Here is a 24,993-nt window from a genome sequence, read left to right as displayed (position 1 = left end):
AATTCCAACTCAGTCAGCATTAGTATTGTGTAAAGATAATAGCAATATGAAATGCTAAAAAGTGACAGAGCCGAGCCTCACGGCAGACATACCCTGCGCTACGAACTGAGAGCATGTTACAGCTGAAGAACGGTGCAGTATACGCCTTGCCGATACCCTCACTTCTCCACTCCCCTGGCACTGTTGGCAACCCATACCTTGCTGGAGTTGGTTCCAATGTAAAAATATATGACCCAGTGACTTCCTGGACAATTTTTGCGCATACCTGCAGTGATAATATTGTTTCAGCTAACTGCCGTCAAGTTGCAAACCCCTACTGAGTGACGGTCCCTATAGTGCTTAGCTTGTTTGACTCACGATAATGTATGCATGTCTAGCCTAGTATGTCCTCCATTAATGTTAATATACTATATAAAATGGCTACCTGTGTCCAACAAATGGAAGGCCTAATATAAAATGGCTTACCCCATACTTTGATACCTGGCTTTACAGATCTTCATGCAGGCACTCCATGATTATCTTTTACTCGTGCACAAAAGCATACTGTTTTTACTATTCCTGCTAGCCCAGCCACGGTTTAGCTTTGTATATTAGCCTGCAGCTCTGTAAGCTCTACCAATAAGCATTATGTTCAGCGAGGTATGCGAACCAAGCGCCTCATACTAAGTTCAGAAATGGGTAACAAGGTGCTTTTGATTTTGTTCTTCTTGGATTTATTAATCGACAAATGCATACGTGCCCTAGTGTAAACGCCTGTAAAAATAACCCACCTTGTATATCCTATGATATGCTTCCATAGCAATTCTAACCTAATACTCTGTGACGCAGACCTCTTGTATAGCATACATTGAGCCTATCTCGCCTGATGAACCATGTCCCTAACGTCTAACCTATACACCAGATGTACCCCGCATATCTAACTTGTTCTCCCTTTATATAAAAATGGCTGTATGTTCTATGACCTTATCAACATAATCCCTATGTTCATGGATAAGGCTTTATGCCTCTCTTGCAATGTTAGGTCATGATATATAATGGAACTGTCACATATGTGCCATTGCATATTATTCAAGCCTGTTTATAATATGTTTTCGTTAATCAACATAAAAACAAAAATGAGGCATTAATATCGCGGAAATGTACACCATCAATGTTATTGCTGTATTAACCCTATATTGTGTACCACTTGCACATTTCCCTTTCTCTATTCTGTAACCCATCTTGCATGCCTCAATAAAAGAAAGATTGACAAAAAAAAAAGTGACAGAGATGCTTTCATTCTTGTCTTTCCATGATTGAGAATGTGCATGGTGACAATGTGATCATATACTAGATCTATCCCATTCCCACATTTATAAATTGAGAAGCATCTTTTTTATTTTTATACAAAAAATTTTAATGTTAACCTCTCCAGTCTTTCAAATCTTAAACTAATCAACAGGATATAAAACATATCCAAGGTGTTTCACTAAAGTGAGAATTCAAAGTTGATCTTAAATTTAATGTCAACATTAACAAACTGGAAGCAAAACTGACTTGGAGAATTCTTCCAGTTCTGCCTTTTTTGCCTTAAATTTGAAATTTGATTGTCAATAATTCTCCCTTTCGTGAATAACCCTGATAGCAACATATATAAATAATTTGTAATACTAATGAATTATCTATATGTTTTACCTGTGTAGTTTAGTTGTGAGGGCAACTTACCTATACTCTCCAATACACAAGTATGTCCCGTCTATGCCCCTACGCTCCACCGAAGACCTATGTCAATCCTCAGTTCCTAGTCCTATCTCTGATGCTCACCTTCAAGATTTCTCTAGCACTGCACCATTCCTGTGGAACTTCCTTCCATACTCCGTTAGAATTTCACTCAGTCTTCATTCCTTTAAAAAATAATCGAAAACTCAGTCTTCAGGAAAGCATATCAATTAAACTGTTAATAGCTTTCCCTCCGCGCACCGAGATTCCTCTTCTCCAACACTGTCATAAAAAACAAACAAAAAAAAAACACTAAGCTCTCAGTGAATACTTTTTTCAGTGTGTCCAACTCGTCTGGTTACAAATACGTGTCTCTTAGTCCACCCTTTGTACAGTGCTGCGGAATTTGTTGGTGCTTTATAAATAATAATAATAATATTTGACATGCCAGCATCATTTGTATAATGTGTTCAAATGGACGGGTGTTATTACCTACACTGTAGTGACCCTTTAATGGCAACAAGTAAGGATGCTCTGTAAACAAGATGCAACAGAAAGGAGATTTACTGAAGCTGTCAAAAAAGATGAAATAAGTCTTTCTAAGATGAGAGAGAAAAACATTTTACCTTCTAATCAATAAAACATGCTCTAAATGGGAGAGAGTGAAGGCAGAGATGTCATGCCCCACGTAATCAAGCAGAACAATATCAAGTGCAAAACCTGGAAATAAAACCAAATATAAGCATTTCTATTCAGCAGAGATCTCGCAGCAGTGTCAGACTTTATGTTCCAGGGACCTCAAATCTTCATCCACTTTGGGCTGTAAGAGTGTATGATGAACACAAACTGACAGCACGATTCTCTAAGCTCCTTTTCTGTTGAAATACATATAAGGGTGGCTCGGCTCTTACTACCCAGGCTTTGTGAGAATTCGCTATTGCCAGTTCCTTTTGGGGTTCTTGTGTATGCAAAAAGGTAGAAAATATTGTCTGCTACACCAATACTCCCCCCCCCCCCCCCCCCATTGCTATTTTTTCCATAGTCACCTCCTATCTACTGTGGTTACGAATCATATCTACTCTCTGCAGGAAAACCTGAATATTCTGAAACTATAGCTACATCAAGTTGTTCCAATGTGATATATTTTTGGGGGGATGATATTACAGCTTTTTATGAAGTATGTTCCCTGTACCCTCACATAGTTCAGGATATTGTTATATTCAGACAGGCTCATGTTGTTCAAATATCGAGGGAAGAAATATATCCTTGCACTTGCTCTTGGAAGCATTTCATGTGACTGTTCTTAGGGGGTTGCTATGAGAGACAGCAAGGAAGTGAAGTGCACTAACACACAAAGTTATCACTTTGGGGTCAAGAATGCACAAGCAACTTACATCCTAAATGGTAGTGAATTAAGGATAACAACACACGAGAAGGATTTGGGAATTGTTATAGACAACAAATTAGGCAGCAATATGCAATGTCAATCTGCAGTTGCTAAGGCCAGTAAGGTTTTGTCATGTATAAATATTCTTGGGATGAAAATATAATTTTGCCTTTTTATAAATCGCTGGTAAGACCACACCTTGAATATGCTGTGCAATTTTGGGCGCCTGTTCTAAAGAAGGATATCATGGCCAGGAGCGTATTAGCCGCGAGGCAAACAAGGCATTTGCCTTGGGTGGCATTTTCCAGGGGGCGGCAAAAAAAGCCGCCCCCAAACGCCCAGGGCAAATGCCTTGTTAGCCTTGCGGCTAACTGACATGCCGTGCGGGCGGGCGGTCTGCTGGGCAGTGCTGGCGGGCGGGCGGCCGGCGAGGGAGCACTTCCTCCGAGCTGTCTGCTCAGCTCCCTCGCGTGCCGCAGAGTGAGGCTGGGAGCCGGAATATGACATCATCTTCCGGCTCCGCCTCCCAGCCTCACTGTGCGGCGCGCGAGGGAGCTGAGCAGACAGCTCAGAGGAAGTGCTCCCTCGCCGGCCGGCCGGCCGGCCGCCCGCGAGCACTGCCCAGCAGCCACTGGACCACCAGGGAGAAATAGGACCACCCCCCCAGCATTCCCAAAGGTAAAGAGGCTGGGGGGGGGGGTAAATTTCAAAAAAATAAAATGTGTTAAATATGTGAGTGAGTGAGTATGTGTGTATGTCTGTTAGTGTGTGTGTGAATGTCTGTGTGTATGTCTGTTAGTGTGTGTGTCTGTCTGTTAGTGTGTGTGTGTCTGTCTGTTAGTGTGTGTGTATGTCTGTTAGTGTGTGTGTGTGAATGTCTGTTAGTGTGTCTGTGTATGTCTGTTAGTGTGTCTGTGTATGTCTGTTAGTGTGTGTGTGTGTGTATGTATGTCTGTTAGTGTGTATGTCTGTTAGAGTGTGTGTGTATGTATGTCTGTTAGTGTGAATGTGTGTGTATCTGCTAGTGAGTGTGTGTCTGTTAGTGAGTGTGAGTGTGTCTGTAAGTGTGTGTGTGTTTCTGTTAGCGAGTGTGTGTCTCTGTTAGCTAGTGTATGCGTATCTGTAAGTGAATGTGTGTGTGTGTGTATTTAGAAGGCGGGGCGGGGGAAGGGTGGGGGTGGTGCGGGCAGGGGGGAAGGGTTGGATGGGGATGGCGCGGGCGGGAGGGGGGCGCCTGAGTTTTGTCCTGCCTAGGGCAGCACAAAACCAGGATACACCACTGATCATGGCACTAGAAAAAGTGCAGAGACGAGCTACAAAATTGATAAAATGAATTGAAACACTTTAGGTACGAAGAAAGGTAAAAAAAAAAATGTAAATCTCTTTAGTTTGGGAAAAACGGCGCCTCAGAAGGGATATGATAACATTTTTCAAATATATTCGGGGCCAATTGAAACCATTATCTGGAAATCTATTCATAAACAGGGCTATACATAGGACATGAGGTCACACATTTAGGCTGGAAGAAAGGGGATTTAATCTAAGGCAAAGGAAATGTTTTTTTTACAGTAAGAGCAATAAGGATATGGAATTCTCTGCCTGAAGAGGTGGTTTTGTCAGAGTCTAGTTTGTTGCAAAATTGGAAGCGCTTCAGACTAGGTTTTTTGCCTTTTTTTGGATCAACAGCAAAAACATATGTGAGGAAGGCGGAACGTGATGGACGCAAGTCTCTTTTCAGCAATGTAATTATGTAACTATGTAACCTCAATTTAATATTGTTGGAGAAGATTTTCAAATTATTTCATATTTCTAGATAAATGTATAAAATTATATTTTCAACATATTTGTATTGTCTTCGAAAGACCTCTGAGGAGAAAATGTCCCCTACCTGTTGCAATAAAGAGTCATAAAGTGTTGATGGATTTATTTCTTTAGTTTTTTATAAGCTGGACAAGTGGTTCCAGTATCACATATTACACCGTTAATTTAAAAATGTAATATAATTTCAAAAGAACCGCTACAGACTGCATACTAAAAATACCCAGAATGTTGCACGCTGGTTTGCGATGTCTGTATTTACTGGGTGTTGGCATGCATGCGCTACATTTATGAAGAAGAAAACATGGATAAACTACAATCTATTCTATTTTAAAAAAGACCCAAGAGGGGGGCGGGGCCTGACCACAAAGCGGAGCAGTCGCATGTCGCTGCTGCTCCAGCTTTTAAACGTGCACACCGCCGATTACCAACGAACTGAGGCTGTCAACCACCTTCTTGTACCTCCCAAACAACTGGGGCTACCGAGACATACGTGTAGACACCAAGCAGAGTGATCTTTGCAGCGGTTCCGACCCGCCCGAGGTTGCGGCCTACAAGCATGGCGGCGGTGGGGGAGACGGCCGCTCTCCCGCCGCTGAAGCAAGTTACTAGACAAAATTTTGTGCCTCCGTTCCCCCCCCTATGAACCGGCGGGGGTTATCCCGGTCCCCACCAACTGGACACACGTAAAAGCAGGGATTGCAGCTCCCCACCCAAGCCTGGACTCCGGATGCCCCGGGCCCAGCCACATGGCGGGAACATCACAGTCCGCAGGACCTAAACCCTCACAACCACAACCCACAAGCCTGGACCTTATATTCCAGAAATTTTGGGATGAGCTGGAACGACTCCTCACAAGGCCCTCCTTGACACTTGGAGGTATGACACAGGGGTCGGGGAAGCGGAGACGGAACAGGCCCGTCCCGGGCACTACACGCCCTCCAGCGCCAGCACAACGCACCGCCTGCCCACCCGGGCCGAGGGTCGTCAGGAGATCAACTCCGCAGCATCGGCCACACCGCCGGAGGCCCAACCGCCGCGGGCGGCGGCAGACCACCAGGACCCATCACGGCACCCCAGCAGGGAAAAGCCCGGCCTCCATGAGTACCCGAGCCTGTGGCATCAGGATGCAGACCCGACACAAAGCACGGGGCCAAAGGAAAGCCTCACTGTCCTCGCAGCGTACCCACACTCGCTCCAGCAAAGCCCGGTGGGTGGGAAGGAGGCGTTGGACGACCCAACACAATCCCCTGAACCGCAGACCCAGACCAGCGGTGAGTCGTCCTACCCACCATCAGGTGCCACCCCTTTGCAGCCACACCACCCTATGGAAGGCCAGCACTCACCAGGACTAGAGCTCACACAAGAGGCAACAGAGACCCAAAGCGGAACCCCACTACACACTCACTGTGCCTCTGAGCAAACCTACCCAAGAGACTGACCTGACTCACATGAAGACGACCAAAGCGGCTCCCAGTCGGACGTCCTCACCGGCCACAACACTCCTGTGCAAGCGGGGCATTGGCTGAATCTGCCACACCACCGACGCATCAGTCAGCTACCCTGAGGTGCAAGTAGGTCGGATGACCAAGACATAAGCCTTACACAACCGCACACGGGGACTCTATCCTGCAGTTAACGCCGGTCTGATTGTTGTTCACTTGTTTATTGTTTATCGTATGATTATAGCACTTACCTTAACACATGCAAATGTCACCAATGAGCAAATAAGCCTGTACCTTATAATTCTGACGAGCTCATGACAATAACGTGACCTCATTACTTAACCAAAAAATTGTGCAAGTACCAATGAATACCCCATTGTAACTAATGTCTGAATAGCACAAGGATTACCTTTGGGATACCTGGTGCAAGTCTGTTACTCCATATGCACTGCAAAAATAAAACATTTAAAAAAAAAAAAAAAAAAAAGACCCAAGAGTGCATTTTTCTATTTGCTGTTATTTATAAATATATTTATATACATACATTTAGTCGCCATGTTAGATATCGCAGCCAACCTTAAATCTATAAACAATATTTCCCCACCTTGCTGTGCAGCTTGAACATTGAATTTTGTCAAATGTGATCTATATCAGCCGGAATGACTGCTGGTTTACAGAGTTAGGCTTACAATTACAATTTATAAATAGAAAACATCACTGACTCTAGCTTAAGGCTTATGTGTCATGAGGCTTTTATGACTATATATTAATATAGGCAAATTAATTAAGAGGTTCTGCTATATTATCATGCCCTCTTTGCTGATTTTAATGAGTAATAATAGGTTATGAACTATGTACTGTACATCACTAAAACCCAAGGGGACGTTCATATTATATCATTCTGCAGAATAAACATATTGACTTTAAAATTATATGAAGTCTTCAACATACAGTCATCTGTCCCTTATTGTAAGTGTGTATGATCTTACAGTTTCTTACAGTTCTTACAGTTTCGTATTTTTGTGTTCTGGCATCAATTTTTTCTGTTTTCCTTTGACAGCTTTGGGTGAATCAGGAAGATGGTGTGGAAGAAGGGACAAGCGAAGTCCAGAATGGGCACTTGGACCCAAGTTCAGACTGCCTTTGCATTGGCAGAACTCTTCAGAACCGGGATCAGATGAGAGCAAATGTAATCAATGAAATAATGAGCACAGAACGGCACTATATCAAGCACTTGAAAGACATCTGCGAGGTGAGAACAAGGTTGCTTAGTAATGGCATTGCATGATACAGCTATGCCTTGTTATGACAAAATTAGCACAAATCCTAGTATCGACTTCACTGCAGATTTTATACATTTAGGGTAAAAACGAGAACAATCCCAGATTTTTAAAAAAAAGAATTAGATGGCCAGAGAGGGAGCTGTAATTCAGCTATCTCAGTGGGGCCGGAGTTTGCGATGTCCACCTTAAAACATTTTCCAATATGACAAAACTATTTCTAGCACCTCCAGGCATATCTCCCGTAGAAATGTGTAGTGTTGTATGTTTCAATGTACTAAAACAGTATCCACAATGGCAGCTGTTATGGCAGAGGCCAAATATATTTAGGAAGATCCTTTACCATTGAAAAACCTGAACTTTTATTTCAATTGGAGTTTTCGTAAAATATGTTTGCTCCTGTGCATGTTGTAACTGATGTACAATAATATGTAGGTATTATAATTTTATTTCATTGATTATTTTCACCCATGTTTACTTAATTACATGCCAACATTGAGGTATCATACTCTGTCTAGCAGATGCAACGTTAAATATGTATCTTTATCCTAGCGTTTAAGATTTTAAGGACCTAAAAAAATTCCACAAACTTGCCAGATGTCTTTTTTGTTTGTCTATAGCAATTTATTAGAGTTGTAATATTGGAGGTCCTTTGTTTGAGTAATCCAGTGCATCACATAATACAATAATGCATACTGGACTACTATTTAACATTGCAGTTGTAAATTCTGTGAATACCAAATACAGAATATGATGATAAGTATGCCTGATGAGAATATGTGTGTAGCCTTAAAACAGGTTCCCAACTAATCAATACCGATAATATGGTTGAATTTAGTGTTACCACAGTCAAGTTAGCTGAAACATCCTTATTGAACATTTAAAGGGACACTATAGTCACCAAAAAAACTTAAGCTTAATGATTTCTGTGTATAGATCGTGCCTCTGCAGTTTTCCTGCTCAATTCTCTGTCGTTTAGCAGTGAAATCACTTTTTTTTCTTTTTATGCAGCCCTAATCATACATTTCCTTGCTGTAACCGACACAGCCTGTATAAAAACAAAATGTTTTTAATTTTCTAGTTAACTTGTTTCAGAAGTTTTTTTTTTTTATCTCCTGCTCTATAAATTGGACTTTAATCACATACAGTACACTCCTACATTGTCTAGCAAGCTAGTAACAGAACAAGATATAAGAAATTCTAAATTAAACATATTTTACAATAAAGGAAGTGTAAACATTAGATGACCAATTGCAGGATGTGTTAAGGAAGGCTGTGTAAGTCATATGCAAAGAGGTGTGTCTAGGGCTGCATAAACAAAGATATGTAACTCCTACATGGCAGATAATTGAGCAGTGAGAATGCAGGGCATGATCTATACACCATAACTGCTTCATTAAGCTAAAATTGTTTTGGTGACTATAGTGTCCCTTTAACTAATCTATGATACTGACAACCTACCCAATCTCTACAAGAACCACACCGTTTGGTTTGTAGGAACCCTATGTTTCTATTTCTTATAAAATCTTAAACATTTTCGTTAGTTGGTAGCCTGCATGAAACATCACAGGGGAAATCAAATATTCTATACATAGTAGCTCCAAATAATTGTGTGTCTGCAGCATACTGAGAAGGCCATAGGAATGTAAAAATGAGTATAAACTGCATTACCAGTATACGAAATTTGCCACATACATTCCTATTGGTTCTTTTAGTAGCGGCCTGCTATTTTACATATAGCTTTTTCATCTAAATTGCCCGGTCAGGTATAGTTGGTTTTACCCTTTTGGGACTCCTCAGCCTTTGGCTTGGTTCACATATTTCGTTTTAGTCCTCTTTTGCTTAACCCTTGGTATCACGTCATTCGCAGCTTAAAATATAATGAGCTCAGCCCTTCTTGATATAAGTACACTAAATCCCAAAAGACTTAAACTGTGAAGCCTTCCTGTTGCATTGCTTAAAACTGGCCCAGTTTCTGCTGATAAAGACGAATGCAATCAAATTAAAGAGAGATCTTTGATGCTGTTTGCTTTGCAAGCGCCCCTGAGACCTTGTGCTCAATTTGAAGTCACTTTGCTCATTTAATGTAGGTTGTTACACCGGCAATAATAATTCCAGCTATCCATGGTGACTGTAACTCGTCCTTCTGCTCTAACCACTGTAACTGAAGATCTCACGTATGCTTGGGCAGAAGGACTTTACAATGAAACTTCAATTGTATCGTTTTTGTTTTGGTTTGTTCCATTAATAACAGTAGTCTTAAGTAGCATTGAATTAGAAATCTATGGAAGTTGTTTAATAGGTATGGAGCCTAGAGCAGATCAACAGTTGTGTGTTTCTTATTTTTACATTACATGATATCAACTAGCCTAGAACTTATCATTATATTATATTATATAGGTTTTTTCTCAAAACATATTGGTTTGCCTTTAATGGCAGATGTTGGGTAGTTGTTGTGAAGTCCTTTCCTTATGGGTCCTTTCCTTCTGTAAAAATACATTTTAGAAGTGGGCTTCATTCAGAGAAACATAATAAAAACACTAGATAGAATAAAAAATAGCAATGCTTTTATACTGAGATTTATTATGATCTGAACAGAAAGTTCATAAAGTTGTACTTCCCTTTAATTAGTTTTGCACATTTTATGTGGATTACAGTGCTTGTTTTTAAAGGGACACTATAGTCACCTGAACAACTTCAGCTTAATGAGGTTGTTCAGGTGAGAACTATAGCTCCCTGCAGCCTCTCATGTAAACACTGTATGTTCTGAGAAAATACAGTGTTTACATTGAAAGCTAGGAACACCTCCAGTTGCAGTCACTCAGAGTGAACCAGAGGAACTTTGGAGTTGATGGAGGCATAATATGCCTTCATCCACTCAGATCTGCTGTCAGCAGAGCACAGGGCAGCACTGTGTCTCCTCCCTCTGCATGCAGACACTGAACTTTCCTCATAGAGATTCATTGATTCAATTCATCTCTATGAGGAGATGCTGATTGGCCAGGGCTGTGTTTGAATCATGCTGGCTCTGCCTCTGATCTGCCTCTTTGTCAGTCTCAGCCAATCCTATGGTGAAGCATTGTGATTGGATCAGGCTACCACATGTCAGCAGACTGCTTGTTTTTCTGAGTCTAACAGCATGCAGATTTACAGCTTCTGGCTTGAATACAGTAAGATTTTTACTATATTTATGGAGGCATGAGGGGCCCAGGGGGGGCTAGATGGTGGTGTTATCACTATAGGGTCAGGGATACATGTTTGTGTTCCTGACCCTATAGTGATCCTTTAAGAGTGTAAATGTGTTAAACGGACTGTACTTTCTCTGTATTTATTTCACGCAGTGTAGTTGGTGAGTAGGTCTGGGTCACTGTATGAGTGGTTGGTTCCACAAGCTACCGGTATATACTATATGCTTCTTTGGCTTATGGCATAATGCCCGAGATGTAAAAAGGGCAGATGAGGATAGACAACACTACACAAGCAATGCATAAGTCATACACCATATAAAGTCATCCTGCACAACATAAACTTAAATGGCTTTGTTGAATGAGTACATCATACAACCATAATTTGCTTTTGGTCCCCAGAGTGTGGTCCATGTTTTCCACGGTAGCATTCTTGTAGACACCACAATAAAAATTAAGCTGAGGAAGTTCTTTTTGGTTCTAACTAGTTTTGTATCTGTAAAACTAATTGGACAGTTTTTCAATAATTATTTTGATCTCTAATCCTCGAAGTGTAAATGTACTTCACTTTTTGTTTAGGTGTTTCCTCTGTAATTTTACTAGATATAGTCATTCACATAGTCCCACCGTTTATGTATAGGGGCAATACTGAGATACAAATTGTAGAATTCAGAAGAAATATTCCACTGGTTTCCATGGTGACTGTTGCTCTTTTTAGATTGACACCGAATTATTTCAATATACACAATTTGTTGTAAACCTTTGATTGCACCACTGTATGTGCTTGAAAGTGTTAAGAAATCATGTGTTTATGTGATAAAAGAACGCTCGTCATCAAGTAACCAAGACAGGGATTTCTGATTACCACCTCGTAGGATCCTTCTACGAAGTAAAACATTTAATTTGGAGCTTGTTTGTTTGTGTTTCTCTGCTGCTATAAAGCTCCTTGGTTAATGATGCGTATCGAACATAATAACATTCCTGATTAACATTTAGAGGTGGGCATTACAACACATGTCTTTGCTTCGATAGATAAATCATTATTGAAAAATATCTTTATATCGCGTCTTACACAGTAAAAGTCAAAAGATGGAAACCAGCTGTTTGAAATAATTTTCTTTCATGAGTATTTATGATTTCAACTGCATAAACTTGACTATGAACACTCAATATTTTTTCATAACATATGTGTACTAATGTAAGGTTTGAACCACTTGTGAATTTTATTAAATAAATATATAATTTAGTAAACTGAAAAGTAAATGTTTACCCAAAATAAAGATATTTTTATACAGTGTCCAATTCACTTACAGGGACATAAATGAGGAGAGAACCACAACCACTCAATCTCAATGTAATGGTTACACTGCAAGATACTTTTGAGTAACATCCTTACGTTTTCTGTTAAACCACTTTTTTTCAGATTGTGGCCCAAATTCTGACTCCACTCCGATTCACTGAATGACATTTACACCATAAAATAGGTCTAGCATTTACCAGCAATACAAAAAATACCATCAAACCCTAGCCAACGTCCCCGAGTCCTATCCAATGATACTTTAAAAAGTAACCTTGAAAGTAGGCATTTTCAGATTTGTCAAACAGAACCTATTGCTAGTCAGGGTTTAAAGGACCACTATAGTGCCAGGAAAACAAACTTGTTTTCCTGGCACTATAGTGCCCTAAGGGTTCCCCCACCCTCATAGCTCCCCTCCTGCCTGCCCTTACCTTTCTCCAGCGCCGGGCTCCCTCGGCGCTGGGAACTCTCCTCCTCCTTTGGACGTCATCGGCTGAATGTGCATGTGCGGCAAGAGCCACGCGCACATTCAGTCAGTCCATAGGAAAGCATTCTCAATGCTTTCCTATGGACGCTGGCGTCTTCTCACTGGGAGGAAGCGCCTCTAGCGGCTGTCAATGAGACAGTCACTAGAGGCTGGATTAACCCTAATGTAAACATAGCAGTTTCTCTGAAACTGCTATGTTTACAGCAGGCAGGGTTAAACCTAGAGGGACCTTGGTGGGTGCCTATAGTGGATATCACTGCATGAATACTGGTGAGAATGATTTTCAGATTAATTTGTTGAAGAGGTTGAAGAAGCATTAACTTACATAGAAGCCCTGGCATCTGTTTAATGCTTTACAAATGATTTCAATCTTTTAGAAATACTGGTTTATCTACAGAAATAACCATCAAAGCCTATGGAATGTTCGTAGATAAATCACTTGAAAAGTTGATGTTTTGAAAAGCTAATCCAAACAAGTGAAATTGAGGCCTTTGTAAGTACACTGGCAGGGCCAATGAATGTGTTTGCAAATAACCTCCTCCCAGGGGCGTATCTAGATCAGTGTTTCCCAACCCAGTCCTCAAGGCACACCTACCAGTCCAGGATTTAAGGATTACCCAGTTTTGTCTAAGGTGTTTTTAGAAAACAAAGAAAAAACACCTTAGACACAACTGGGTCACCCCTAAATCCTGGACTGGTAGGTGTGCCTTGAGGACTGGGTTGGGAAACACTGATCTAGAGCATTTGGCACCCGGGGCGGATCCTGTGCTTGGCACCCCCTTGCCCCCCCACCCCAAAAAAAACCTGTACAAATTTTTAAAGGTTTTCTTTTCTTTTTACAATTTGTAAACTTTGCAAAACCGCTGTCAGCCCCTCCTACAAAACCCCTGTCCTGCCCCGCCCCTCCTACAAAACCCCTGTCCTGCCCCCTTCTACAAATCCTGTACTGCCCCGTCTACAAAACCCCCGCAACCCCCTTCCACAAATCCCCTGCTTATCCCCCCTTATAAAGACTTCTGTCCCAATACAAAACCCCTGCCCCCTTCTACAAAATCCCTGCAGTCCCACACACACATTTACAGACAGACAGTCATGCACACAGTCACATGCAGACAGCCACACACACATACACACACTCACACACACACACACAGTTACAGGCAGACAGTCTCACACATACACACACACACACACACACACACAGTTACAGGCACACAGTTACACACAGACAGTCTCACACACACACACATACACACAGTTACAGGCATACAGTTACACACAGACAGTCTCACACACACACACATACAGTTACACACAGACAGTCTCACACACACATACACACACATACAGTTACACACACACACAGTCTCACACACACACACACATACACACACACAGTTACAGGCATACAGTTACACACAGACAGTCTCACACACATACACAAACACACACAGTTACACACACATACACACGCACACAGTTACACACAGACAGTCTCACACACACACACACACAGTCACACACACACACATACACACACAGTTACAGGCATACAGTTACACACAGACACACAGTCATGCACACACACTCCTACTTACAGACAGTGGGCTGGAGGAGGACTGGATTCCCTTAAGCCTGTGGGGAAGCATGGATTCCATCTTGCTGCACCTCCTAACAGCAGCGGGTAAGGGCCATATTAAACCCCGCCCCTGCTGCCGGTTTGGCTCCGCCCCGATGTTTAATTAGCCCCGCCCCCACTTTACCTCTGTGCGGCCAGTTCAGCAGCTCTTAGTGTGTGTGTGAGCTGTTCTGGCCTCACGGCACCCTAACTACCATGGGGCACTGTGCGGCCACAGCTCACACAGCCCCCTCCAGCTCCCAGACCAAGCTTATGGCACCCCCACCATGGTGGCACCCGGCGTGGACTGCCCCCTCCGCCCCCCCCCCTTGGTACGCCACTGCCTCCTCCCATTTGTAACACAAACGTTGCCTTATTGTGCATATAGGAATGTGTCAGGGTAGTCAGTTTGTGGGACATAGGTTTCCAGCTATACTTGTAATGTTTGTTATAAGTACCAGGAGATACATCGAAAGACTCTAAACATAATTTGTTTTATGGACGTGGGCCCTGGCCCTACCATAAAAAGTGCCAAACTAATCTGTGTGCCAAATATACCAGACACATCTACATTGTGCACTTTTAAATGTTTGTCAAGTGATCCGTAGTGCTTTAAATGGGCTCTAGAAAGCCAAAGACAGCCTGTAATACAACATATATCATGTTTAGGCATTTACATTACAATGTTGTACTTTTATTTATTTTTTAAATTTTTTGTTTGTTTGCTTTTCTTTTCATCAAACCTCATTTTATATAACAGTGCTTGTCTTGACTAAGATTTATGATGCAACAGTCTAGCTTTTTAACTATGTAGAAATTATTTGTAAAATTATATATAATGCGGTTGGAAATATTTTAAATGTGAGTGCCAATGATAAATTATATTAAATAACCAACGACACGTATGATATGAGTTCCTTTAGATTATTAAGTCAGCTAAGTGCTTTAAGTGGTGAAGAATACAAATGAAGGCAGCCATCTTGGATCTAATCAATTAGCACTAGAAATATGATTTATATACTTTTTCGTGATAGTGTTTCCAGCAGTACATGTAGATCAGTTAAATTTTTTTGTAAGTTGTCATGATATTTGTTCCTTTGCCCTTGTGGGATTCTGAGCCGAAACCATAATGCTTTGTAATGAATTATATACCATCTTATATGGAAAGATAAAAGTCTCATTAGTATTGCAGCCAGGGCCGCCATCAGAAATTTTGGGGCCCATAACACATCTCAATGTCTGGGCCCCCGGATGCCCGCCTCCAAGCCCCACCTCCAAATCCCGCCCACAGGACACAAAAGGACACAGACACACACACACAGAAAGATACACACATACTGAAACAGACACATATACAGACACATATACAGACATATACAGACAAATACATGCATAAGGAGATACAGATACACACACACACATACAGACACACACACACTGACGTACATACATACTCACATACTGACTCACACACACATACATACATACTGACAAACAGACATACATACAAACTGACATACAGACATACATAATGGCATACATACATACATACTGACATACACACACACACATGCAGCTAGATTTCCTGCTGACACATGCCTTGCCTTGCTTCCAGAACAGTGTTAATATATGCATTACAATCTCAACTTCTATAGTAGGTTACCATGTCAGAGATATCACACAAATGACCATGGGACAATAACTGGACCACAATCAGAGTGCTGTTCCCATTATGCCCTGCAACAGAAGCACAGAACTGTGCCTCATTCCCAGCTTCCCATAATCCACAATAAGTATTCTATAATTAAAGCAAAGAACTATGCTAATTGTAGTCCAATAAAAAAATTATGGAGCAGGCAAAGAAGAGCATAATTTGCTCCATGCTGCTGCCAAGGAAGCGTGGGAGTTTGTTTTAGTTAGGGACTGCAGAAAAGTGTGGTGAATTGATGAATTTCAAATATAAATCGTACAGTGCTGAATCAGATAAAACCCTCCAACTCAGTTAAATTTCTAGTTTGGCTATTGGCTATTTTGTCCTTACACCCTTGTTAGTGTCAGGTGCAGATTGCAAACGTTACGTTACATTACAAACGTTGCGACTTGCCATTTCTATTGTTTAAAGGTCAGATTGTCTTGTACATTATGTACTGCCCCCCCGTGCCCCCATCATTAGCGACCAAGCAAATAGTGATATTGCTGTAAAATAGTACTTTAGCAGATTGATGAGACAGGCAATACTCTTTTCTGTTGCATTTATTGCACTTTGATACCTAGTGATGTTTTTCTATCTGCAGTTGTCTACATTAGCTACATCAAAGCAACATATAATAGCCTTCTTGCTTGTGCAAGACAGGTGGGCTTTCTGATTACAGCCCCAAGCAGAGAGCTAGCTATACCTCGAGTGAGCTCTTTGGCAAACCGTGTAACAACAGCACAAATGCATAGAATGAGGAGTGTGACTGAGTAAGGCATTAAATAGCTAAAATAAGAGCCGCTTTTTTAGTGCGTACATGAGAATGCGTAGACATGAGAAATGTTTTCTGGCTTCTGACGTACATTATTGGCTTTTTTTTTTTTTGCCTTCTCTTTGCCGTAACTCATTCATTGCTGATTACTGATTCTCAATGCATCATGGGTTTTTTTGCTCAATGTACGAGGCATTCAGAGAATCCCAGCTCAAGACGCAGTGTGGAACAGAAAATCTCAGACAGAGCCTTGCTGTACACAAGTCCTGGGTAGCGTTCCACAGCCCTTATTTCAATAGAATCTAGTTCAGATTATTGACAGTTACAATCTGATTTTCAAGAGGGCCAGGAAACAGTTGGCAACAGAGCATGGGTTCAACACTGTGGGGATGCTGAGGTAGTAAAAGCTCTTCGTAGTAGTATGTAATATTTAAATTAAAAAAACTAAAAGCATCCACATACTTTAACATGAGTACTGCAGACAGGCATATTTTAGCATTTAGACCATTTCATCTTTAAATTAAAAATCTATCTCTAATTCATCACCGCTAAATAATCAGCTGTGTGTGCTATGCCAAACCAAATCAAACTGCTGAATTCTGCTTTTGGGATGTATCTGTAAAACAAGGCACTTTGCAAACTGTAGGCATAAACGATGTTCGCAATGATAGGGCATGTCGCCAAAACAGCACTGAATGCCAGTTGAAATTCTCGTGTTTACAATTGCATCCATACAGACTGTAATCCGAACTACATTCACAAAGTTAATCACTAAAGTGAGAATTGTCAGCATTTCTAAAATAATTTCAAATTCCAGGCCAAAATATGCAAACTGGAAACATTCTCAGAGTCAGCTCAGATGTGCTAACGGAAGCTCTGTACAGGAGCTTCTAACTACACCATGCCGTAGCAGTTATGGTGCATGGAGTGTTCTTTTAGACATACAGCATTTTTCTTAATTTATAATTCTTTGAACATCAATAGTCGGGCATCCATATAGCGGAAAAAACAAAAAACATTAGATATACGAGAAATGTCTCTCTATAGCAGGGGTGCCCAAGAGGTAGATCCCCAGATGTTGTAGTACTACAACCCACATGTGTTAAGACATGCAGTGGTTATGGTACTGCAGTCTTCTATTCCTTTCCCAACAGCTGAGCATAAGTGATTATAGCTGCAGCAGGGAGTAGAGGAATAGTAGAGATGAATGCAGTTTCCAAGACGATTCTCCCCAGCAAATAGAATATAAGCCTAGGGTGTAACAGGAATGATCTTTATTGAAAACAAGCTGGCTTTTATGAGAAATCCTTCTGCAAGAGGACCTCCCACAGCAAACAAATACATTGACCAATCATTATACAGTTTTGCACTAATACACGCCTTCCCTCTGCCTGGGAGATATTGAGATAAGTTATGGAATAAATCAATTATCTCCAGGCAGAGGGCACACAATTTCCCCAAAAGTTAGAACACCCCTTTCCCCACAAGGTATCCCCACAAAATGCCTATCCACTGATAGCCCCGATCTGGGGGACAAACATATCCAAATTTCACCCAGATCGGTTCAGGGGTTCTTAAAAAGTGTGGAAGTCATATTTTACTGACCACACACGAGGCTCCTGCCCAAAACAGTTCCACGAATTCAGCGTGTGCGGTCGGTCAATTAAGAAAAAGGCGAAAAACAAGCAAAATACCGAATAGATCCTCCTGGCTCATAGGAGCGATTGTTCCCCTTGTCTGCACGAACATAACTACCGAATGCCGCTCTTCTGGTTGTTCGGTAAGTAGGAGAAGCCGGCGTTCGGTAGTTTCAGCGGTGGTTCATGAGGTCGAGTGTCCGATTTTAGTTCCAGACACTCGACGACCAAGTCCCGCTGACTCCCCTCGTGCGAACAAGATGGCCGCCGTTTTATTTTCCACGTGGCGTTCGGCTATACGAACAGCGGACGCCCAGGGAACACTTAATCGACGGTTCTTTTGAACTTAATGAGCCAGGAGAGTGGTGGGTGTTCAGTAGTTTCAAACTACCGAACTAATATCCAATATTCATACAGTGAATGGAGAAAATAAACGAATACAGAAAAAAATGTCAAATTAAAGTCCATTTTCTTCACAACATGTTTTTAGAATTTCAAAGCATCATGGAAGCTGTAGTTTTAAAGCATCTGAGATGTTCCTTTTAGGCATCACTGCTCTAGAATGTAAGCTCATTTGAGTAGGGCCCTCAACCCCCTCTGTTCCTGTGTGTCCAATTCATCTGGTTACAAATACCTCTCTTAATCCACTCATTGTACAGGACTGCTGAATTTGTTAGCACTTAATAAATATTAAGGAAGACAATGTAATAGAGCAGCAGGAAATTCTAGCAGAATGATTGGTTTTATAGGGAGAGGTATTAGCAGAAGAAAGAGGGAAGTGCTCATGCCATTGTACAGAACACTGGTGTGATCTCATTTAGAGTATTGTACGCAGTACTGGAGACCGTATATCCAGAAGGATATTGATACTCAGAGAAGGGCTACTAAACTGGTTCATGGATTGCAGGATAAAACTTACCAGGAAAGGTTAAAGGATCTTAACATGTATAGCTTGGAGGAAAGACGAGACGGGGGGGGGGGGGATATGATAGAAATATTTAAATACATAAAGGGAATCAACACAGTAAAGGAGGAGACTATATTTAACCCCTTAATGCCGTTACGGCGTTCCATGCCATCGCGCTTTAAATGGGCTTTAAAGCCGTTGCGGCGGCATGGAACGCCGTAACGGCTTTCTGCCCCAGGAGCCAGGAGGTACTCACCTCTTCCGCGATTCCTCTTCAGGCAGCCCTCCCACGGCAAATGAGGCCCCCGGGGGCCATGTGATCGCTCTCAAAGAGCGATCACATGGCCCCCTATAGCTGGCTATGGATCTGCTAGCAGGGGGGCTGTCTGAAATATCAGACAGTCCCCCTGCTGGTAGGAAGAATAAAAAAAAAAATTAAACATGTGTAAAAATAAATTAAAAGTATTTTTATATATATGTAATTTCATTTAGAATTTCATTCTAACTGTATTTTGTTATTAATATATATATATATATTGGTAACAAAATACACTTAGAATTACATTCTATATATATCTATCTATATATAAAATACAAATAACCGCAAATATATATATATATGTAGATAAATACATATAATTACATAAACGATTACATTAGTATACACGTAGAATTTAAATACATATATATGTATATATATTAAAATTCTACATGTATATTTAAGTAATCTTTTAACGTAATTATGTGATTTGATTAATTAAAATTTGATTGACATGCCTGACAACACAGGGAGAAAGTGCAGAGAATTTAATTCGCAAGCACTATATTTGACCCTGTAACTCTCCAAGACACCATAAAACCTGTACATAGGGGGTACTGTTTTACTCGGGAGACTTCGCTGTGTGTATTAGTGTTTCAAACTGGTAAATTATATTACAACAATGATATTTTAAGTAAACGTGACGTATTTTGCATTTTTTACAAACGAACAGCACTTTTATGGACTATATTATTGTTGTAATATGTTTTACTGTTTTAAAACACTAATATTTGTGTTTAGTGAAGTCTCCCGAGAATAACAGTACCCCCCATGTACAGGTTTTATGGTGGTTTGGAAAGTTAGAGTCACAAATAAGGCTTGCATTTCATTTTTTTCACATTGAAATTTGCCAGATTAGTTATGTTGCCTTTGAGAGCGTATGGTAGCCCAGGAATGAGAATTACCCCCCATGATGGCATACCATTTGCAAAGGTAGACAACCCGAGGTATTGCAAGTGGGGTATGTCCAGTCTTTCTTAGTAGCCACTTAGTCACAAACACTGGCCAAATATTATTTTTTTGCTTTTTTCACACAAAAACAAATATGAATGCTAACTTTGGCCAGTGTTTGTGACTAAGTGGCTACTAAAAAAGACTAAACATACCCCACTTTCAATACCTTGGCTTGTCTACTTTTTCAAATGGTATGCCATTATGGGGTAATTCTCATTCCTGGGCTACCACACCGTCTCAAAGGTAACATTACTAATCTGGCAAATTTCAATTTGAAAATGGAACGTTCTATATTTGACCCTGTAACTTTCCAAAACACCATAAAACCTGTTAATGGGGGTACTGTTGTACTCGTGAGACATCGCTGATTACAAATATGTGCATTTTTTTTGCAGTAAAACAGTATTATGACATTCACAGCTAAAATGGCAGACGGAAATACAAATTAAAAAAAAAAATCTTTAATTTTATTCATAATAAATTATGTTCCATATATGAATAGTTATTGATAAATTAAAGCCCTGTTTCTCCTGAACAAAATGATATATAATAAGTGTGGGTGCACTTAATGTGACAGCGGTGAATTACGGTTGAATAGACATATAGCGCAAATTCCAGTTTTTGTTTACGTTTTGTTTTGATCAGAACGTGCACTATTGACTCCGTCCTGAAAAGAAAAACTACCACAACAAGAGGACATAGTCTTAAATTAGAGGGACAAAGGTATAAAAATAATATCAGGAAGTATTACTTTACTGAGAGGGTAGTGGATGCATGGAATAGCCTTCCATCTGAAGTGGTAGAGGTTAACACAGTAAAGGAGTTTAAAGCGGCACTGTCATGCCGAATTCCGTTTTTTTTTTAACCCCCTCCCGCCTCAACTACATCCAATCGACCCCCTAGTCATCCCCAAATGCCCCTATGCCCCCCACATTACCTATTTTGTATTCTTTATTTTCTGCCCGATCTTTATTCAGGGCGCCGCCATCTTTGTGTGGGTAGGTGAAGTCCCTGTGGGACACGTCATCTGCCCACACTAGACAGACTGTGAGATTCCCGCACATGCCCAGTGAAACACCTGGACATGCGAACGGGAATTTCACCTATTCATTCATTCATCAGACAGACGAATGAATGAATAGAAAAAATCAGACGAACAAACTAACACTGTGTATCAGTGTTAGTTTGTTCGTTCAGTTTATTACAAGGAGGGAGCTACCGGCGTGCAGCTCCCTCCTTGTAATATGTAACTATAGAAGCGGCAGGGAGCAGAGCTCCCCACCACTTCATAAGCCCCCCAGGTCCCCCCCTCACTCTATGGGGGTCAATATGACCCCCATAATAGCACAAGGGAGATTAAAATCTCCCCAATGCCCCTACTCGCTATATCGCGAGTAGGGGGATGTCCACTAAACAGTGAGCAGCCTGTGGCTGCTCACTGTAAAAAAAAAAAAAAAAGGGTAATAAGGGGGGGACGGGGGGCCTACTGTCCTCCCCCGCCGGCCCCCACCCCTGGACGGCGGGTGGGGGCCATAATGGGAATGAGGGGGGACCTACTGTCCTCCCCTCAGGCCCCCACCCCTGGGCGGCGGGTGGGGGCCATAATAGTAATAAGGGGGGGGGACCTACTGTCCTCCACCCCCCGGCCCCCATCCCTGGGCGGCGGGTGGGGGCCATAATAGTAATAGGGGGGGGGGGGACCTACTGTCCTCCAGCCCCCGGCCCCCACCCCTGGGCGGCGGGTGGGGGCCCTAATGGAAAAAAGGGGGGGGGACCTACTGTCCTCCCCCCGGCCCCCACCCCTGGGCGGCGGGTGGGGGCCATAATAGTAATAAGGGGGGGGGGGACCTACTGTCCTCCACCCCCCGGCCCCCATCCCTGGGCGGCGGGTGGGGGCCATAATAGTAATAGGGGGGGGGGACCTACTGTCCTCCCCCCCCGGCCCCCACCCCTGGGCGGCGGGTGGGGGCCATAATAGTAATAAGGGGGGGGGACCTACTGTCCTCCAGCCCCCGGCCCCCACCCTTGGGCGGCGGGTGGGGGCCCTAATGGAAAAAAGGGGGGGGGGACCTACTGTCCTCCCCCCGGCCCCCACCCCTGGGCGGCGGGTGGGGGCCATAATAGTAATAAGGGGGGGGGGGGGATCTACTGTCCTTCCCCCCCCCCGGCCCCCACCCCTGGGCGGAGGGTGGGGGCCATAACGATAATGGGGGGGGACCTACTGTCCTCCCCCCGCCCCCACCCCTGGGCGGCGGGTGGGGGCACTAAGTAAATTCCCCCCCCCCCCCATCAAGGTGACTAGGGGTGCCCAAGCCCCTAGTCACCCACCCCCCACCCAAATAAAAAATGCCCCTACCTACCCCCCTCACCCTAAAAAATAGTGAGGGGGGAATAAAATTGCTAACCTGTAAAGTAAAATTAAACTTACCATTCGACGTCTTCTTTTTTCTAAAATCTTCATTTTTCAGCCCCAAAAAAGGCCAAATAAAAAACCATCATAGCCGTCGAACTAAAAATAAAATAAAAAACCCGAGCGCAAAAAAAAAAACCTGACGAAAAAGAAAAAACCCGAGCGCACAAAAAAATAATCCATCTTCACCCATGGAGGGCTCCGCGCAGACTGAGCTCCGCAGGGCGGGGCAAGGCTTATAAAGCCTTGCCCCGCCCTGCAATTAGCCTAAGAACACTCTGATTGGTGGGTTTAAGCCAATCAGAGTGCTCTTTGTCATTTTACAAGCGTGGGAAAGTTCTTTGGAATTTTCCCACGCTTGTAAAATGTCACAGAGCACTGTGATTGGATGGCTTGAAATCCATCCAATCACAGTGCTCTGTGTCATTTTACAAGCGTGGGAAAGTTCTTTGGAATTTTCCCACGCTTGTAAAATGACACAGAGCACTGTGATTGGATGGCTTGAAATCCATCCAATCACAGTGCTCTGTGTCATTTTACAAGCGTGGGAAAGTTCTTTGGAATTTTCCCACGCTTGTAAAATGACACAGAGCACTGTGATTGGATGGATTTCAAGCCATCCAATCACAGTGCTCTGTGTCATTTTACAAGCGTGGGAAAGTTCCAAAGAACTTTCCCACGCTTGTAAAATGACACAGAGCACTGTGATTGGATGGATTTCAAGCCATCCAATCACAGTGCTCTGTGTCATTTTACAAGCGTGGGAAAATTCCAAAGAACTTTCCCACGCTTGTAAAATGACAAAGAGCACTCTGATTGGCTTAAACCCACCAATCAGAGTGTTCTTAGGCTAATTGCAGGGCGGGGCAAGGCTTTATAAGCCTTGCCCCGCCCTGCGGAGCTCAGTCTGCGCGGAGCCCTCCATGGGTGAAGATGGATTATTTTTTTGTGCGCTCGGGTTTTTTCTTTTTCGTCGGGTTTTTTTTTTTGCGCTCGGGTTTTTTATTTTATTTTTAGTTCGACGGCTATGATGGTTTTTTATTTGGCCTTTTTTGGGGCTGAAAAATGAAGATTTTAGAAAAAAGAAGACGTCGAATGGTAAGTTTAATTTTACTTTACAGGTTAGCAATTTTATTCCCCCCTCACTATTTTTTAGGGTGAGGGGGGTAGGTAGGGGCATTTTTTATTTGGGTGGGGGGTGGGTGACTAGGGGCTTGGGCACCCCTAGTCACCTTGATGGGGGGGGGGGGGGAATTTACTTAGTGCCCCCACCCGCCGCCCAGGGGTGGGGGCGGGGGGAGGACAGTAGGTCCCCCCCCCATTATCGTTATGGCCCCCACCCGCCGCCCAGGGGTGGGGGCCGGGGGGGAGGACAGTAGGTCCCCCCCCCCTTTTTTCCATTAGGGCCCCCACCCGCCGCCCAGGGGTGGGGGCCGGGGGCTGGAGGACAGTAGGTCCCCCCCCCTTATTACTATTATGGCCCCCACCCGCCGCCCAGGGGTGGGGGCCGGGGGGAGGACAGTAGGTCCCCCCCCCCCCTTTTTTCCATTAGGGCCCCCACCCGCTGCCCAGGGGTGGGGGCCGGGGGCTGGAGGACAGTAGGTCCCCCCCCCTTATTACTATTATGGCCCCCACCCGCCGCCCAGGGGTGGGGGCCGGGGGGGGGAGGACAGTAGGTCCCCCCCCCCCCTATTACTATTATGGCCCCCACCCGCCGCCCAGGGGTGGGGGCCGGGGGGTGGAGGACAGTAGGTCCCCCCCCCCTTATTACTATTATGGCCCCCACCCGCCGCCCAGGGGTGGGGGCCGGGGGGGAGGACAGTAGGTCCCCCCCCCCCCTTTATTACTATTATGGCCCCCACGCGCCGCCCAGGGGTGGGGGCCGGGGGGGGGAGGACAGTAGGTCCCCCCCCCCCTATTACTATTATGGCCCCCACCCGCCGCCCAGGGGTGGGGGCCGGGGGGTGGAGGACAGTAGGTCCCCCCCCCCTTATTACTATTATGGCCCCCACCCGCCGGCCAGGGGTGGGGGCCGGGGGGGAGGACAGTAGGTTCTCCCCCCCCCCCCCTACTACTATTATGGCCC

General features: G+C 43.3%; 1 protein-coding gene across 4 annotated transcripts in view; it reads left to right on the top strand.

Moving 5' to 3' along the window:
- ARHGEF9 (Cdc42 guanine nucleotide exchange factor 9) overlaps positions 1 to 24,993 on the top strand; it is a 347,057-nt gene that overhangs the window by 236,279 nt on the left and 85,785 nt on the right. For all 4 annotated transcript variants that reach the window (XM_063432082.1, XM_063432083.1, XM_063432085.1 and 1 more), the window contains one exon: positions 7,409 to 7,600. In XM_063432082.1, coding sequence (XP_063288152.1) covers positions 7,409 to 7,600 — 192 coding nt within the window. The remainder of the gene's footprint in view (positions 1 to 7,408; positions 7,601 to 24,993) is intronic.

This window comes from Pelobates fuscus, chromosome 9, assembly GCF_036172605.1.
Source record: "Pelobates fuscus isolate aPelFus1 chromosome 9, aPelFus1.pri, whole genome shotgun sequence".
Lineage (NCBI taxonomy): Eukaryota > Metazoa > Chordata > Amphibia > Anura > Pelobatidae > Pelobates > Pelobates fuscus.
Note: the sequence above shows the minus strand (reverse complement) of the source record. Positions and strands in the feature narration are given on the sequence as shown.